Source organism: Rhinolophus ferrumequinum, chromosome 7 (assembly GCF_004115265.2).
Source record: "Rhinolophus ferrumequinum isolate MPI-CBG mRhiFer1 chromosome 7, mRhiFer1_v1.p, whole genome shotgun sequence".
Taxonomy (NCBI): domain Eukaryota; kingdom Metazoa; phylum Chordata; class Mammalia; order Chiroptera; family Rhinolophidae; genus Rhinolophus; species Rhinolophus ferrumequinum.
Genome location: NC_046290.1, coordinates 49,546,871 through 49,566,314, shown reverse-complemented (window position 1 = coordinate 49,566,314; position 19,444 = coordinate 49,546,871). Strand labels below are relative to the sequence as shown.

The 19,444-nt window shown below is 39.4% G+C and overlaps 2 protein-coding genes across 4 annotated transcripts in view; one reads left to right on the top strand and one right to left on the bottom strand.

Annotated features, from left to right (window-relative positions):
* The window catches only part of WDR41 (WD repeat domain 41), a 46,447-nt gene extending 37,486 nt beyond the window's left edge, over positions 1-8,961 (top strand). Inside the window, exons 10-13 of the mRNA XM_033110237.1 lie at positions 529-650; positions 1,456-1,544; positions 2,505-2,638; positions 8,396-8,961. Coding sequence (XP_032966128.1) covers positions 529-650; positions 1,456-1,544; positions 2,505-2,638; positions 8,396-8,548 — 498 coding nt within the window. The 3' untranslated portion in view covers positions 8,549-8,961. The remainder of the gene's footprint in view (positions 1-528; positions 651-1,455; positions 1,545-2,504; positions 2,639-8,395) is intronic.
* A 148-nt stretch (positions 8,962-9,109) lies between these two features.
* PDE8B (phosphodiesterase 8B) overlaps positions 9,110-19,444 on the bottom strand; it is a 205,302-nt gene continuing 194,967 nt past the window's right edge. For all 3 annotated transcript variants that reach the window (XM_033110238.1, XM_033110239.1, XM_033110240.1), the window contains 4 exons: positions 19,157-19,277; positions 17,035-17,202; positions 14,268-14,397; positions 9,110-13,697 (listed from right to left, as the gene is read on the bottom strand). In XM_033110238.1, the coding sequence (XP_032966129.1) occupies positions 13,588-13,697; positions 14,268-14,397; positions 17,035-17,202; positions 19,157-19,277 (529 nt within the window). In that variant the 3' untranslated portion in view covers positions 9,110-13,587. The remainder of the gene's footprint in view (positions 13,698-14,267; positions 14,398-17,034; positions 17,203-19,156; positions 19,278-19,444) is intronic.

The window sequence follows — 19,444 nt, the reverse complement described above, 5'->3', positions numbered from 1 at the left end:
TTTTGTGAAGTCTTCAGAGAGTCTTACGATGACAGTGCCACTACAGCATAGGCTTTTTTTCTATCCTTTATAGGTGTCTTGATTGTTTAAGATGTGCAGTGCAAGTAATTTTGCTTACATTTTCCAGGCAAAAGAAGCTAAGTAACTTCCCCAAGGATATAGTGTTACGTGAATGAAAACCTAGCTTGCACCTCAGCAGCTCCTGCTATGGGGCCAGTTGCCAGCCATAGCTCCTTTCTCTCCCTGTCATATTCCAACAACGAAGAAAGGGATGCTAAGGGATATAACATAGAGAGCTTTCTGTGCATTAGTAGTTGTGTCCTTCTACCTTCTAAATGATCGGAGCTTTCCTTTGTGATTTGATTTTTTTGGACTTCAGAGGGCAGTACAGTAATTTGGACTGAAGGCTAGGAATAGGGATGGGAACGGTGGCTTTGTGATGTCGCACCAGGGCTAGAAATCTATTACACCAGGTAGTGGTAAGTACGAGTTGTATGCTCATTTCTGAATCCCCCACCCCCACCCCAGAATGTATTTGCTGCAGTTGGAAGGGGTTTGTACGTGTATAACCTTCAAACGAAGCGTGTGATTGCCTGCCAGAAAACTGCACACGACTCCAGTGTCCTGCACATCGCCAAGCTGCCACACAGGTAGGAGATGCAGCTCTTCTGCAGCAGATGACAGGCACTCCCAGTTCCTGGGGCTACCGATGTGATTGCTCAAGTGGCAAGTGACCTGGCTTTGTGGCGAGCCCTGCTGTATTCTTGTGGAAATGGAGAGCCACCGTGGCTATTTCTAACTGAAGAGTCTGTAGCAATCTATTATTACAAAATTTATAAGCAGTAAGGTCCATATGAATTACACTGAATTTCATTATGAGAAGAGATACTTTAAAATATGGTACTTATTTTAAAAAGGAAAAGACTTGGGCACTTACTATGTGCTAATTTTTCTTTGTATATTTTCCATAAGCACATCTTTTTGTTCTTTCTTTGTTTATAGCCAGAATCAAGTGTTCATCTCCTGTTGTCTGAGGCTACTAAGTGAGGGCTTTCCTCTCGGGGTAAATTTGGCTGCTGAATTTTCAGGGATGAAATTATCTGAAGGGATAGTATTATTTTCTATGCAGGACACTTTCAGAATGAGTGGCACCCTGAGAAGAGATATAGTGAGAGGAGGGAAGGGGACTGCTCAGGGTAATTTTTTTCCTGAATGTATTTTAAAACATGGAGATGAAATATTTATACCATTTGAGCCAGTGTAACAATATAATGTGTGCCTTTCCCGAAGAGTGCTTTTACTTTGCATCGTAAAGCTATGTTAAGTTGCGATTTTTATCAGCTCCTGCCAAGAGCTGAATAAAAGCAGTTGAGGGCTCCTCTGATTTCTTTCACTGCAAATTTAGCATTGGCCCTCCGTGGTGCTCTTTTTATCACTGATTTTCTGTTCTGACAGGCAGTTAATCTCATGCTCAGAAGATGGCAGTGTACGCATTTGGGAGTTACGAGAAAAACAGCAGCTTGCCGCTGAACCTGTACCAACAGGTGTGTGTCTTTTCTCAAAAAGGCAGTCTTTCTTTTTTTCTCATATGAAAGGGAAGAAAGGCAGTTATGTATAACCGCAAGAATAATGTACCTCGTGCTCCAAATAGGCAGAAGATATTTACATGAAGCATATGGTAATTGCGGTCTAGAATTCACATCTTAATGTTGCTTTAATATAGAATTGCCTGTTTATTTCAATTCAAGTCAACTAGGATTTTACTGTTCCGAGGGGAAGATTATTTTATGGTTATCTCACTGACCAGATAGCCTAATCCCCGAGGTAATTTATTCATTGATATTGTTTATAATTCTGTGTTATACACAAACAGAATTTGTGCCATCAGATGTCAAACTGAAGTGTTTTCTTTCGGCCTTGAAGCGTTATTATTAACATTGAAGTCAATTTATGGAAAAACATAACTTTTGTAGTTATAGCATAATCTCATGAGCTCTTGACTTTCAGGTGTTTAGTTTGTAAAACAAAATCCTGGTTAGCAACATTAGTACAAGAAATTAGATGCTGGTATCTGGGGAGCTTTTCCTGGTTATCTAAAATCGTAGGGTATTGTGTTTGGACACACATGTTGCTTTTTGACTACCTTTTGTTGATAGATCTGAGTTGTGACCCCGCCCCCCCATTTTGGCACTGCCATTCAGCCCTTTTACTCCTCTCTTTCATTCCCAGTGTCTGTCTTTTTGTCATGTTAATACACCTTCATCTGTGGGTGAGTAGGGGCAGTAAGAAGAGATTAGCAACAAAGCTGATTAGATAAGAAAGATGACATGAAGTACCATTTAAAAACTCTAGAGCAGTGCCTGGTCCCATCCCTTCAGCCCTTGACTAAAGTAAGTGCAGAGCATTCCTGCATTTGCCTATCCTGATTTTCTGATCTTATATTACTATCATAAGTAAAGAGCACAGTAATTTTGGAAATGACTGAAATGATTGTTGTTTTCTAGTTTTTTTTAACATGTGGGGATTTGGAAGAGTGAATAAACAAGCCAGCCAACCTGTTAAAAAGCAACAAGAAAATGCCACTTCGTGTTTACTGGAGCTTATTGGAGATTTGATTGGACACTCATCGTCTGTAGAGGTACTGTCTTTCATAGGCACATACATGTCCAGGGAACTCCTGCTTATGCATCATGCATCTCACTGCTCTTCATTCAGCTGGTCTCCTGAAGACCTATACTTTGTCTCTTACCTGTAGGATTTTGCTGAATCGAAACATGGAATAGGATAAGTTACAGTATGTGCAATTAGGATCTCTCTTTACAGAGATAGGATTTGAGGAAGCAAGGAATGCTCTGCTTCTAAAAAATGGACTTAATCACCATTATTTATGAGATGAAGATAGCTGATAATAAGGACAGTAAGAACCAGGTTGAATATACAGAGGGGGCCAAAAAAATCTATACACATTTTAAGAAAGGAAAAAATTGTATTAAAATTGTAATGCTCCACATATACCGATAACAAAAGATGAATACAAGTCATGTGCATACATTTTTTTGGCACCCTCGGTATAACAGTAGTAAATAAGTAGCTAGTGCATGGAGGGTTGTGGTTATACATGTAGTCAGCCTTACAGAATCTGATTCCAGGGGTATTTATTATATTCATGAAGAGAGCACGTTTTTACCTCCCTTTGAAGGATAATAACTTGTTAGCTTTAGTAAAACCCAGTGTCTTGATTATCATTATGTGTATATGAAAATACTAGTTGACCATTATAAGATGCATACAATTCTAACTTGTGGAAATCCAGACATTAAGTTACTATAGGCACCATTGCTTATAATAAAGGAATAAGATCAGTTGAGATAAGGAAATGATTGGAACTGGTAACAGTATGATAGCAGTATAAGCAAGGCTTTAAGTAATATAATACATTTCTTGAATTGTTCTCCCGTTTCATAGCTTGGGAGGAACAAATTACTTTTCATTTGAAAGTGCATTTATGCTTAGGAGTAGCAGAATCACACTTTTTATCGAGCATTTCCTATATTTCAGGCACTACACTAGACACTGACTTTACAAAGAGCTAAAATATAATCCTTGCCCTCATGGATCTTACACTTTAGTAGAGAAAAAGGATACAGACCTAATAAGCTGTTAGTCTAGGCTTCTTAAGATGAACTCTGATGAATAGCAGGCAATGAGTATTCAGAAATGAGAAGAAAATGGTTAGTGGAAGATACGGGACTCAAGAGTTGAGCTGAACCTTGAAGGTTAGGTAGGAGTAACACAGACTTGTGACAAGCTCCCAGATGGTGGGTACTGTGTCTTATTCATCCTTGCTTTTCTCTAACAGGTAGCCTGTTGTTTTCATTTTGTTTTGTTAACTTTGTCTCTGCTTGGTTGGCTGTAGTGTAGTTGGGAGTGGTAAGGATTGAATGTGGTGAGCAGAAGGGCAAAAATGGGATCTCTTTGGTGGCAAGGAGTGGATAGGCGAGGCTAGAGCACTGGGTTTCTGTGAACAGACTCGCTAGGAGATAAAGCCTGGGAAAGTAGTTTTGGGTCAGATTATGTGTGTCCTTGAATGTAAGGCTGAGGAGTTTGTACTTTATTTTTTTAAATTTTTTGATATGCTTTTTTAAAAGAATAATTTTATTTATTTTCAATTACAGTTGACAGTCAGAATTATTTTATATTAGTTTCAGGTGTACAGCATAGAGGTTAGACATTTATATAATTTATGACGTGATCTCCTGACTAGTCTAGTATCCACATGGCAGTATACATGGCTATTACAATTCTGTTGACTGTATTCCCTGTGCTGCACTTTACATCCCTGTGACTGTTCCGGAACTCCCAATTTGTACTTCTTAGTGCCTTCACCTTTTACAACCATCCCCCCAACTCCCTGCCCATCTGGCAACCATCAGTTTGTTCTCTGTACCTGTAAGTCTGTTTCTGTTTTGTTTGTTCATTTATTTTGTTTTTTAGATTCCACATATAAGTGAAATCATATGGTATTTGTCTTTTTCTGTTTGTCTTATTTCACTTGGTATAATAACTTCCAGGTCCATCCATGTTGTCAAAAATGTAAGATTTCATTCTTTTCTATGGCCGAGTAATATTCCATTGTGTATATGCACCACATCTTTAGCCAATTGTCTACTGATGGGCAGTTAGGTTGCTTCATGTCTTGGCTATTGACAATAATGCTGCAGTGAACATAGGGGTGCATATATCTTTTTGAATAAGTGTTTTGGATTTTTTTGGACAAATACTCAGAAGTGAAATTGGTGAGTCATAAGGTATTCTGTTTTAAATTTTTTGAGGAACTTCCATACTGTTTTCCATGGTGGCTGCACCAATTTGCAGCCCCACCAACAGTGCATGAAGGTTCCTTGTGCAACACTAGTTGTTGATTTATTGATGATGGCAATTCTCACAAGTGTGAGGTGATACCTCATTGTAGTATTAATTTGCATTTCCCTGATGATTAGTGATGTTGAGCATCTTTTCATGTCTGTTGGCCATCAGGATGTCCTTTGGAGAAATGTCTGTTTAGATCCTCTGCCCTTTTTTTAATTGGATTTTTTTTTTTTTTTTTTTTTTTTTAGTGTTGAGTTGTGTGAGTTCTTCATAAATTTTGGATATTAACCCTTTCTTGGATGTATTATTGGCAGATATCTTCTCCCATTCAGTAGGTTGTCTTTTTGATGGTTTCCTTTGCTGTGCAAAAACTTTATAGTTTAATGTAGTCCCACTTGTTTTTTCTTTTGTTTCCCTTGCCTGGGGACATATATCAGAAAATACATTAATAAGAGTAATGTCTGAGAGTTTACTGCCTATATTTTCTTCTAGGAGTTTTATGGTTTCACGTCTTACATTTAAGTCTTTAATCCACTTCGAATTTATTCCTGTATATGGTGTAGGAAGGTGGTCTAGTTTCATTTTTGTGCATGTATCTGTCCAGTTTTCCCAACACCATTTATTGAATAGACTGTCTTTACCCATTGTATATTGTTGCCTTGTCTTAGATTAACTGACCATATAGGCATGGGTTTATTTCTGGGCTCTCTGTTCTGTTCCATTGATGTGTGTGTCTGTTTTTATGCCAATGCCATACTGTTTTGATTACTATAGCCTTGTAGTATAGATGGATATCAGGTTTTGTGACACCTCCAACTTTGCTTTGTTCTTTCTCAAGATTGCTTTGGTTATTTGGAGTCTTTTATGGTTCCATATAAGGTTTAGGATTATTTGTCCTAGTCTGTGAAAAATGCCATTGGTATTTTGATAGGGATTGCATTGAATCTATAGATTGCTTTGGGTAGTATGGACATTTTTATGATGTTAATTCTTCCTATCCGTGAGCATGGTATATGCTTCCATTTGTATGTTCAATTTCTTTCTTCAGTGCCTTATAACTTTCTGAGTACAAGCCTTTTACCTCTTTGGTTAAATTTATCCCTAGGTATTTTACTTTTTTTGATGCAATTGTAAATGAGATTGTTTTCTTAATTTCTCTTTGTGATAATTCATTATTGGTGTATAAAAATGCAACTTGTTTCTGAATATACATTTTGTATCCTGCTAATTTACTGAATTCATTTATCAGTCCTAATGATTTTTTGGTGGTATCTTTGGCTTCTTTCTATATAGTATCATGTCATCTGCAAATAATGACAGTATTACTTCTTCCAATTTGGATGCCTTTTATTTATTCATCTTGTCTGAATGCTGTAACTGGACTTCCAGTAACTGGACTTCCAATACTGTTGAATAAAACTAGTGAAAGTGGACATCCTTGTTTTGTTTCTGATCTTAAGAAAAATGCTTTTAGCTTTTCACTGTTGAGTGTTAGCTGTGGGTTTGTCACAAATGGCCTTTATTATGTTGAGGTATTTTCCTTTTAGTTCCACTTTGCTGAAATTTTATCATAAATGGGTGTCGGGTTTTGTCAAATGTTTTTTTCTGTATTGATATACGATATTTTATCCTTCATTTGTTTATGTAGTGTATCACATTAATTGATTTGCAAATAGTGAACCAACCTTGCATCCCAGGGAAAAAAATCCCACTTGATTGTGGTGTATGATCTTTTGAATACATTGCTCAACTTGGTTTGCTTGAATTTGGTTTTGTTGAAGACTTTTACATCTATGTTCATCAGTGATGGGTCTATAATTTCTTTTTTTGTAATGTCTTTATCCAGCTTTGGAAATAGGGTAATGGTGGTCTCGTAAAATAGAGCTGGGAGCCTTCCATCTTGAATTTTTTTGAATAGCTTGAGAAGGATAGGTGTTAATTCTTCTTTGAATGTTTGGTAAAATTCACCTGAGAAGCCATCTGGTCCAGGACTTCTGTTTGTTGGGAATTTTTTGATTACAGATTTGATTTCGTTCGTAGTAATTAGTCTGTTCAGATTTTCTGTTTCTACTTGATTCAATCTTGGAAGATAGTATGTTTCTAGGAATTTATCCATTTCTTCCAGAGTGTAGTATGCTCTTATAATCCTTTGTATTTCTGTGGTGTCAGTTTCACTGGATTTTATTTTCAACATGGTAGGAATCCATTAAAAGTTTTTAAGTGGTGGGGGAAATCTTCAAAGTGGCACGTTTGTCATGATATAGAAATGTCAGATTGTTAGGAATTTTCCTGAGTGAAAGTATTGACACTTAAGCATTTAAAAAAAAAGTATCTCTGACTTCATTGAGAAAATCTAGGCTATCTCTTAGGTGCTATCTCAATTTCCTCATTCCTTTTATTATATTTTCATCTGTACTCTCTAGCCCAACCCCTCTATTTGTGTACTGAATTCTATCTTAGTTCTATCTCCTGAGCAAGTTTGCTCCTATATTAACCCCCTTCACTCCTACATTATCAGCTGAGGCCTCATCCTGCTCTCTTCAGAAATGTATATTTCAGAGAAAGCTCTCATTCTGCTGTTTTTTAATACTGTTTTTGTTTTTTGTTTTTTGTTTTTGTTTGTTTGTTTGTTTTTGTCTCCTTTATTTCACTCTTTCCTTGGAGGAGCTCATCCTTTTCATGGCTTCATTTATCTCCTCTTTGATGCCAACTCTCCTCCACTTCATAGAGTCCATGCTGCTTTCTCATCAACACTCCATTTTCCTATTAGTTTCCAGCCTATTCTTTCACTGGCTATGACCTTCCCTTTATTTGGAGAGGTTTATGTTTTGAAGCTTTCTCTGACGATTTTAGTTATTACTGATCTGTGTACCCCTTTTCTGAATTTCTATGGCGAATCATAGTCTGAACTACATTATTTATAGTACCTGATTTCATAGTCTTTAATTGATACCCTAATTGTTTCAACTATGATTTGATTTTTATAGCTGAATTAGAACCTTCTTGAGGGTAGGGACCATAAGCATATAGATAATACTCAGTAAATGTTTATGGATGGATTAATTATATCTCCTTTTTTATAGAGAGCTGAAGCCATTGTTTACCTTGGAGAGTTTTGAATTCATACGTTTTTTTTACATAGCCATTTGTATGTAAATAATAAGGAAAATATAAATGATTAAGTACAGTAGGTCTGGCAGGACTTCTGACAAAATCTTAAAACCAGTACTTGAATAATATGGTAAAATTTCCGAAGATACTTTGGGAATTCCTGTACATTACAAAAATAGCTATTATTTATAGTTCTCTAGTTGAGAATTCAAATACTAAGTATTTGTCTAGTAGTTATATATTTGTATATGACTATTAGCAACACTTAAAATTTCTCATGGAAAATGAGTTTTACATTCAGATCCAACGAAGTCTACAAGGTACGTATCTTATAAGCCCACATGTTAAACCTAGTAGTGGTCTCTTCTGTTCTCCTTGGAGTTCCTGTGATCAGTAATTTTAAATTTCTTTACAGATGTTTCTATACTTTGAAGATCATGGACTAGTGACATGTTCTGCTGATCATCTCATTATTTTGTGGAAAAATGGAGAACGAGAATCTGGATTGCGCAGTTTAAAATTATTTCAAAAATTAGAGGAGAATGGTGACTTATATCTTGCTGTCTAGTTTAAGAAATTCAGAATACATGTGAATGAACCTTGAACATCAAATGTAGGGTAATACTCTGAAAACCATTATTATAGTGATCACTTAAATGTGTAATGTGTATTTTTTTTTCTTGTCACTCCATAAAACTCTGTTTGAATTTTTGTGGGTATGCAAACCAGCAACAGGTTGCTTCTTAGGTATTAGTACATCTACCAATGAATATACCTCAAGTATTTTAGCAGTGAATTTTCAGATCACACTACAAACATATAGAAATAAATTATTCTGCAATGTCCCTATAGACAATTAAAAATTTTTTACATCAGAAATTATATGAGCTTTTGTTTAAGAAGGAGGAGTCAGAACCTCCGAATTTAGTATAATATTTTTGCCTCCAATTAAGTTCTTATTCATTAATTTTTAAAAAGTTACATACAGTTTCTTTCATTTAGACTCCAAAATGATTATTTTAACTATACATGTTCATTCCCTTAAAAATGTATTTAACAAACCTGCTTTTAAGGAAATATACATGATAATTACAGAAGATATTTGGGAGAAAAATTGAAAAAAAACCCACTGAAGAACAGGTAGGATGTAGCATATCTGAATTGAAACCTGGGATCTCCCTCCAGGAGACGGTTCCTTCCCTGTAGGAAATGAAGATCACGTAGTAACTGCACTTGGGGCCGCTGGGAGTGCTGAGTGCTGTGAGGGCCTTAATTTGCATCTAGACCTTGTGAGGAAGTGCAAGTAGCGAGGACAGTAAAGTTGTGGCATTGACTTAGAAGGTTTTATCCTTTGGTTTTCTTTAGAGCCCACTGATGAAGAATCCTGGTGATGACATATTTAAATCTATCCTTTCTCCTGCAACTTCCCTGGTCTTTAGTAACTAATTGTCAATGTTCTATAAAACAAACTTGAATCTCTCACTGTTTAACTACAACTTTTTTTTTGGTGCCAAGTAATTTGTTTAAATCATTTTTCAGTTTTAATTCTAGCTACTAAGATCCCTATAAACTCAAATCAGTAGGAATCTTATGAAGGCGTATTTTTTTCCCCAGTGTGAACTGGCCTGAACAGCTTATGGCTAGATTGGATTGGTACTACACCAGAGCTGCCCCTTACCTACTCCAGGGATGAGAGCAAGGTCAGTAAAAAGTTAACAGTGTTTCCAAAGTCAGAGACTATAGCGGGAAGTGCCTGATCCATCTTCCATTGACTCAAATATGAAATACTTAAGAAAGGCTTCACTGGCAACGGCCACTGAGATTTAGTCATCTTCAGAGCACTGTCTTTCCCTTCTGGTACTAAAGAATACAAATTAAAAAGTGTTCCACACATTAAAAAATGGGCGAGTTTAGTTGTGGAGTTATTCTTAAGCTGCTGCTGAAAGAATCCTATGCAAATAAGTACAAGGTGATGGATGTGTCAGGAATAGTCCTTTTCAAAACACTTTCTGCAGATTTATTTGTTCATCTCACACACATACACACACACACTCTTGATGGAATCTTTATAGTGTTGTTTTCACTCGTTTTACCTTTTACCTCCACCAACTGCTCACAAAGACTGGACAAGCTAAGATCACCTGGACCAGACCATGCCAATATTATTATAAATGAGGAAACTGAGGCCCGGACAGGTAAGGCCTTGCAATTTGTTAGCTCTATTCCATTATCGTCATTGGGCAGCTTTCAAAATAGAAATTGAAGAGGGCTAGAATAAGAGACAAAGGCTTACATGACTAACATGGAGGAAAACCAGATAATGTTCACAGTTATTATTTCAGTTATAATTTACAATGAAAATAGCTTTATGGAGAAATACATGAAAATTTGTTGCCTCCATTATAGAGTAGAAGAATATGAATAGGAAAATCAGCACTCCCTTTTAGCCAACAAATTGTTGTTGCTGTGGAGTCACATAAAGACAGCTTTCTAATCTTTCATCCTGAAATTGGAGCCCCCTACCCCCACCCCCCCAGCAGTTGTGCCCTCCACCAGGCAGCCGTGCTTTCTGGTCTGAGTGCGTCAGATTGTTGATCAGTGTGATTAAATATCTCAGAATCATTTTCAGGCTTTTAATTTTCCTCTATAGGTGGACTTTCCTCCATTACTAGCTAGCGTTTTCTTTGGAAATTCTTCATTAGGTCATGAGTTTGTAAAGTTGTTTTCTTGAATTATTTAAGGCATATTTAATGAATTATATGAGGGATTCATATATTTTTTAACAAACTTTTATTTCCTAATCTGTTCTGGGCTAGCATTTTGTGACAATCTATTCACATGGAGTGATACAAACCACAGGTGAGTTTTGGGAGCAAATAGTATGTACCACTGTAAATCTCTCTGTTAAACTCTGGTTAGTTTTCTGCGATGAGAAACTAATATGTTTAGAGGGAAGCCTCCAACCCATTCACTGGACTTGATAGATTTTGCTTTCATGAATGCCTTAATTTAGAAGAATACAGTTATAATTGAGGTCAACGTATATTATGTGCACTTTTTCCATTTTCTAGCTTAGTTTCAATACTATTATATTTGCAACACCAGTGCTAACACTGTGTTGTGTGCCTTATTACCTCATTCTCTGGCTTTATTCATATAATACAATCAAAAATGTGAAGTCCAGGGACACTGTATCATCTCTTTCATTTATCTTCCTAAGTGGAGTGGGTTCTGATAGAACTGATGAGGCTTGTTCTTTGCTCACAAGAGTAACCAGTCCAGACTCTGAACGCAAGCCAATGTTAAAATCTTAAATTGGAAATAAAGAATGACTTAAATTATGGGGTCATTCTTGTCCAGGTAACATTTTCTAACTAACTACTGGTTAAGCAGTAGCAATAATGTGACCTCTCTCTGTATTAGATAGTGTTGCATTTTCCTAAATTAATATAGCTCCCCTCAACACAGTGTTTTAGAAAACAACTCAGTATAAGCGGCAATTATACCCATCTGATACACATGTCATCTGAAACACTGTATTTCTAATAAATGGACTATTTGAAGGAATGCACTATTTAGTTAGCAACTCAGTAGGAGATTCCACTGATGAAGAGCAGAGCTACGCTAAAGCTTTAGTACCTGGCAGTCTTAAAACAGTTAAGCGAATATAAAATTAATTTAACAGTCCACTGAGTAAGCTACAACATTCATATAGAAAATGTCAGATAACTGATAAATGTTACTTACCAAATGGAACTGAGAGAGAGATGGTCAGGAAAAGGGTGTCCTCACCTCAAGCAAGCTTCTGAAGCCTAGGCAAATGATTTAGCTCCTTAAAATGGGGTACTGACATCCTGAATTTAATGTGTTCTGCAAACAAAGTGTATGACTCATGAAATAAAGGACACTAAACTGAAAATTGGAAATTACAAAAAATTTAGGCCAAAGAGGAGGTAAAATAAAAACAGCTGTTGGGAATGAAAAATGGCTGTAGGAATTTAGTTACAAGTAGTTCACAAAAACATTTTCATCACATTTACATATTGCAGCATTACAATACAAAGCTACCTGCTGTCCTGACCAAGCAAGTTTTCTTATCATCTAACAAAAATAATTTAGATACATTTCTTTGCATGTAATTGTTGTATGTTTCCATTTCTTTTGGTACAAAACATAGAAAAAAAAAACATTGGCACATTATGTAGTGATAGATCTTTTTTTGTTCTTCCCATGTACTAGTTCCAAGTGTTGTGCATTCCAATTTTCATTTGAAAAAAGTAACTACTGATTCAATTAATTCAGTCTCTGCTTATACCTCTTAAAAGTGCAGCATGGAGTACAGAGAATTTGAAAGAAAAATGAAGATATTTTGTTTACTGAGTTTCTAATATTTACAATACATAGAGAAGAGTTGGCTGGTAAAATAGAAAGGAAAATGTCAAGTCTGATTTCATGTAGATCACAGAAAGTTGTGAAAAGAGCTGTATAAAAATATGCATTTGTGCTTTAGAAGCTTTTAGCATACAATTAATAGTATTTACTGCTTCCCCATATGTCTATTTTCTGACATATTTTACACATCTTGCAATCTTTTTTTTTTTTGTACATTAAAGGAAAATGGCATGATCTCAAATATGGACAGGTTAAAAACATCTGAACCTTGAAACTTCCCCATCCCCTCCCCAAATATATATGTATAGATGGTACATGGTACAATATACTCCATTGACTTATACCCAGAAAATTTAGATTGATTTAATAAAAATTTTAAACAGCAAATGTATAGAAATCTTTTTTAAAAAAGCTCGTCTAAGGGCATTCAGATTTGATGGCTTTTATATCTAATACTATATAGTGCCTTGTGACTGCCTCTGTTAACCATAAATAAGGGAAGCTCATGGAGTCCCTTGAAACAAAATGTCACTCCCTTCCCCATCATAGATGGCTTTCTGTTAAGATGAATGCCTTTTATAGCAAAAGGCGGCTCACAGGCTGCTGCTAGCAGTCTAGAGAAGGCACTCACCAGGCCAAGGCTGTGTTCTCACGTGGGTGTCACACTTGGGTGTCTTCCATCAGAAGAACCACCGAGCCATGAGGCTGTGAAGCTAACCGGTTTATCAATAATTTGGTCCTAGTTGTTTTGCTCATTTTATGTAGTTTTCTCTTAGATATCCTTATGAATCCTTCAGACCAGTGCTCTTAAGGAAAACAGTGAAGCTGAGCAGTGACGATGACGTGTAGTAAGACATGAGCTGAACACCAGCTGAGCGACTTGCTCATCATCCAGGGAAATGCGCTCAGAGGCACCAGGTCTGTGCTGCTGATGTCCTGCTAGTTACAGTCACTCAGCTCGGTGGCTGGCGAGGGCACACAGGATGACAGCAGGGCGAAGCTCTGTCACTAAGTGATTGCACAAAAGAACATACATTTTTCTTCATGGCACTTTCTAAAAATGAAAATTGGGGACCTACATGATTCAGGGTCAAATATTAAACATTCCCTCCTTAACCTGTACCTGTCATTTTCCTTCTAAAGGAGAGCCTCTCGATTACACTACTGTGAGTCACCGTGCCCTTTGTAGACAACAGGTCCTCTTCTGTCTTGGCTTTAGCTGTCAGATGGAAGCCTCAGACTTTTGCACTTTAGGTCATCTAATGTCTTCCAGTGTTTGTAGTTATTGGCCAAATGTTGCATCAGGGCTGGCAGATGTGCAAAGGCTGCAAGGACGGAAAAGAATCAAAAGTAGCCTGTTAAGGTTAGATCCCAAGAGCGTTTATAAGGCTGGGGCTCCACGGAACAATTTGGGATCAGAATTGGGGGACAGGGACCCTAGGTGAGGCCTTCGGCTGCAAGTGAACACACAAGCGTGGGAAGGATAATCATGAAACACTCGTGTCTGGAATACAAACAGGTCCTTTTAATGAAAGATTGAAAAGCTACTTATCAGTGGCATTACCAAAATATGGGATTCACAGTAGACTTAATAGATTTTGTGTTCTTTCTAGAGTTTCCTCCAATGATAGAATAAAACTGCCATAAGCTTTGGAAACATGTCCTTTGAAGAGGTGAAGACTTGTTTATCTATTTACCAAACATCCACTGAGCCTCCCGTACACTAGGTTCATGCTAGGTGCTGGGGACACAGCAAGTGTCCATGCAAGTGTCCTATACCTGGCCACAAAGAGCCGACTTAAACCATTTCAGTCACACCCTTGCACAGTCCGTGTCACTCAAGGGGAGCACATACAGGACAGAAGGCTGTGTGGCTGACCACACACAGGACCTACCGTCCCAGGCAGCAAACATGTCTGTGAGGAAGTAGTCGATGAAGGAGATCTGGGACTTGGGGATGCTGCAGCTGTTCCGGTCAAACACGGGCATCACCACCGGCAGCCCCTGTCTCTTCTCTTCGTCCGTCTGTAAAGCACACAACACACACAGCGCAGTTGGGCGCGCTGGGACCCGTAGGAGCTGTTCCGGGAGCATCTGGTTTCCCAGAGCAGCCCTGTGAAGGCGGGCCACCAGCCAGCTGGACTGTATAGATAAGGATGTAGGCTCAGCGAGGTCCCGAGGCTTATTTTATAAGTCAACCACCTGAGGAGATGCAGTGACTAAATTCAGGTCCTCTGCCTCGCAAGTCTCGCATCGCGCATGCTAAACCACAGACCCTCCTGAAGCCCTGATCCTCTAAGGGTTCGTACCCCCTTTTCTGAGATCTGTTTGCATTATTGCAAGGTCAAGACTATTTTCAAAGTAATGCTAATACGTACTAACATGAGTAATACTAACTGACATTTGTACTGAGTATGCTGAAGCAATGGTGGGTAAATCTGCTGATGGCTTAGCAGGAACCAAAGAACTGGCACCAAACTGGACTAATAGTCATTGTATTATTCACTTTCACGTGCTTGCAGTTTAAAAAGAAAGCCTATTTCATTTAAGAATATCCTCACTGGGGACGGACGGGTGGCTCTGTTGCTTAGAGCCCGAGCTCTGGGCAACAGGGCTGCTGGTTCGATTCCCATATGGGCCAGCGAGCTGCGCCCTCTGTAACTAGAATTAAGTCAATGAGCTGCGGCTGAGCTCTCGGGTGGCCAGATGGCTCAGTTGATTGGAGCGCGTCCTCTCAACCACAAGGTTGCAGGTTGGACTCCCACAAGTGATGGTGGGCTGTGCCCCCTGCAACTAGCAACAGCAACTGGACCTGGAGCTGAGCTGCGCCCTCCACAACTAAGAATGAAAGGACAACAACTTGACTTGGCTGGAGCTGATGAGTCCTGGGAAAAACACTACTGTTCCCCAATAAAAAATCCTGGAAATACACACTGTTCCCCAAATAAAGTCCTGTTTCCCTTCCCCAATAAAATCTTTTTTTTTTTTTTTAAATATCCTCACTAAAGCAGTATGAATTATGAACCTTATTAGATTTGGACCTTGGAGCATACATCTTTTTAAGATTCTGTGTGACAAAACGGGAAGTACACATAAAACCCGTGTTGTATACAAAACAATGCTGGTTGTCTGAAGGAAAGCACTTAGGCAACAGAGCTGAACTAGCCCAGTGGTTTTCATGGAACACTATAGTTTTACTCAATGTAAGGACAAACTTGATTGTTCAGATTTGGGTATTGCACATACCGTTCACTCGAGGTGTGTGTAAATCTGAGTATTTTACACACTGGAGTGTACGTTTCTATGCGTATGGCCATAATTCACTGAGCTGAGTGTTAAGATCCACATTTCGTGGTATGTGGAGCCAGAGGCTAGCTGATCAGAGGCCTTTATTTGCCGTCACTTTTGATTTTTAGGTCACGTCTTGTGAACATCATACAATTTCTTTTTGGGAAAAGGACTCCTCCTAAACAGGGAGCGAAAGAACTTAAAAGTGGTGCTTTCCCAGTTCCCATTCATAAACGTTGAGAATAACTAGGCTTCCAAGGCCTCGCTGTGGGTCCTGGGAAGCCCACTAATACCCACCAGCTTTTGGCTCAGCTGGCTCCTCTCAGGTCAGTCAATCAGGCAGCCTGAAAATATCCACTGTTGTTCAAGGAGTAGCTTGCTTTTTTTTGTTGTTTTTTCCCCCTCTTTCTGACAAGCCCAGAACTGCCTGTCCTACTTTTCTTCAATTCAGGGTCTCTCTTCTTCGCCTCGAAAGCTGCAGTTACCTTACCGAGTCCTCAGCTGGCCATTCCCCCTGCCGACCCCTTCTGGATACATCAGCTGTTTATCCTGCCTCTGGTACATTCCAGCCATTACAGCCGACCCCCACAAATGCATTACTATCGCCACTGCCTGTGTGTGTCTTTCTGTCACACATATACATCAGTCCTTAGAGCCTCTTCTCTGCATGGAGGCCTATATTTCGAATGACATCTTGTGGTCTGTCTACTACTTCCTGGATTTTTCTCCTGTAACCCCTTTTCACACTGCCAAAGTGAACTAGATACTGCTGCTCTCCTTGTCTAAAAACTCCATTTTCCTCCTGCCGAATTTTGCTCATAATGCTTTCTCCTATTACAGTTCTTTCTTATTTCCACATTTCTGAATCCTTCAAAATAACAGCTCTGACATCATTTCCACAAAGCCCTTCTTTTACCTAGAAAGAAAAATCTTTCTGAACTCAATCGTACTTCACATATACCTCCATCAGAGGTATTTTCATTTGTTACCAATGTGTGGACCTATTTCTACATCTCTCCCCTACTATATTACGTGCTACCCATGGGCAGGGGTGTTTCTTACTCATGTCTGTGTTCCCCGTGATGCACCATGGAGATAACCTAGTAAACGAATGGGTGCTTTGCCAGTTTTTGTGTAAGTTCAGGATGTAACATTTGAGGATGAAAAGATACTTCCAATAGCTCAGTTCATTCCCCTCCCCGTCGAGAGGCCTGAAGGAAACAGAAGTCCACTCCAGGCAGGTGTGAGCCATTTCCTTCCAGGGAGGAGTCATTTACTAATTGACAGTGACTCAGCGAGAGAATCCGCCCTGAGTTCTGTAACCTGGGGCCATTCCCAGAAGAGAAGGGGAGCTTTCCTAGAGAGGCCACGTACCTGTGCAAAGTACTCCTCAGAGATCCTTCCGGCCCATTCGATGCACAGGTCCAGGGGGCGACACGGGTTGGCCACGTCAGCACACTTAATCATCATGCGCTTGATCAGAATCTGGTTTTCAGGAAAGTTCTTCCCGATAGGGTTGCAGTCGTAGTCACTGCCCTCAAGCTGGAAAACATTGTCAGGTGAGGCTAGTGCAAGATGATGGAGGAGGCCACAAGGGCTAACTGGGCATTGGATGGTGATCACCTGGGCACTGAGGCATGCCTGAGACTCGGCAAAGGAGGTGTTCTCCTTATTTCCTGATACAGTCTTGTTAAAAACAAAACAACAACATCTCAAGCAATACAAAAAAAATAGAATTTAAAAGGTCAAAGTTCCTATCACCACTCGTCTACCCCCTCGCTTCCATCCTCTTTCCAGAGGTAACTGCCACAAGCAGTTTTTCTGTTTTGTTTTTGGCAAGTGTAATTTGGTAAGTGTATTCTTAAAGACGCAGAGCTTTTCTCCCAGTTTTATCAGGAAATAAAGTAGAACTTTCCATTTCTTTAATACATTAAAGATGGGGAAGTAACACATACACGTAACCCTTCGGTGATTTCTTCATTTATTTCTATTTATGCTTACGAGCTCCCTCTCTCCTAAGACTTTTCTGTCCCATCGCTACTTAATCACCTCCTCTTCCTTTCTTTTTCTTTTAAGGTATGTGTCCACCCATGCTTTCCTGGCTTCTCCTCTGACTGGGTGGTAGGGAGTGTGGGCCATGTGAGTTTTGGGGTTCCAGGAGCAGAAAGCAGGCCAGGGCAGGAGCAGGTGTGTTCAGCCACGCTTAAAAAGGCTGGTCGTTCACCAGTACACACCTCGTGATGCATGTCAGTGGTTCTGAGCCACATGGCCCAGTCTGTGAGTAGGCTTACATTTACATAAATGTAACAACAGGCCTGGAAGATTGTTCTCTACCTTCAAAGACGCCATCGAATTGATTGTGTGAAAACAATTACTTCTGAGAGCTCTGCCACGCTGGAAGACTGCATGGCATTAACGGCTTTGGTTTGGTTTGTTTTGAGACTGGACCTACTTATTAAACCATCAGTGGGCAGACTTATGTTCTGAAGGTTGTTGTTTGATTACTTACCATTAGGAGGATACTCCTTACTATAGTTACTGCAGTAAATAATAAATCTCAACACAGAGTTGAGGGCTTACTTGGATAAATGACCTTCCCAACTCTAAATTTACGATTCTGCATAGTTTTTCCCTCCTAAATCCTCAGATCCTTGCTCACTGAAGTCCTCTGTGGAAGGCAAGGGCATTATGCTGTGGAATCCTTGGGGGATGGAGAACACAGGGGAGGTGGCCACTGCCCCCCAGTCCGGGCTGGTCACGTGGTGGGTCCCACAGACAGTCTCCTTACTGATGGTCAAGTTACCTTTAAGACAACTATTCACCATCCATCCGCATATGCAACCTCTCCTGCTCAACAGGAGTGAGCAGAAAGCTTTTCTAATTTTGCAGGGCTATGAACAGCTTCATGGTTTCAGAGGGCAGCTGATCTCATTTTAAACGAGATGTGAACCTTCTGTCCATGTTCCCAAAACTCAAATTTGTAGGGACTTTAATGCATGTCCAAGATTTAAAGAGAAGCAACTTATGCTTTTGTTTGCAACTAGTGACTCCCAGTTTGACTATATATAGTCTTTAGGTACTGATATGCTTTTAATGCAAACCAGCAAGAATACAGTTCTTTAAAAGACCCAAGTTTGAGGTTTCCTAATAGCTCAAAGAACAGAGAATTAGAAAGGGCTTTGGATCGCCTGAAATACCACCACCTGTGCTAGTCTGCTGCCTGCAGGCTCCTTCCGTGATATGCTTTGGGCCCACGTCCTGTGTCATCACTGGCTTTATCTCAGGGCCTTTCTTTCCAGGAGCCCAGAGTTGCTGTGCCCCACCGTCAGTCTGTTCTCCTTCCCAAGGCAAACGCGTGGCCAGTACTCTCAGCCCTTCTTTACCAACTGCAAGCAAATAACCACCTTGTATTCAAGGGGGAGAGAAAATGCTTTGAGGCCAGAGTAGGCTGAATGGACATACACACTGGTGTATCTGCTCGCATGGGTGTGCTCACCTCAGCTGCCATTGGCTTGTTGATGCTGTTCACAAATTTGTTCACGTGTTCAAAGTGTTTTGTCATCTCTGTGGCTAAAACCATGTCAATAATAGCCTGGCGCAGGGTTCGATAATGGTTCCTAAAATAACCAGGAGACAAAGAGCCTTGTTTACATCATGTCCCGAATTAGAACTGTTCTGCCACCACTTACCACAACCTAGGAGGAAGCCGGTGGCACAGTTAAGAAAGGACTGCAGATCACAGACGGGTTTACCTGCTCATCTTCCCACTGAGCCAGGACTTACT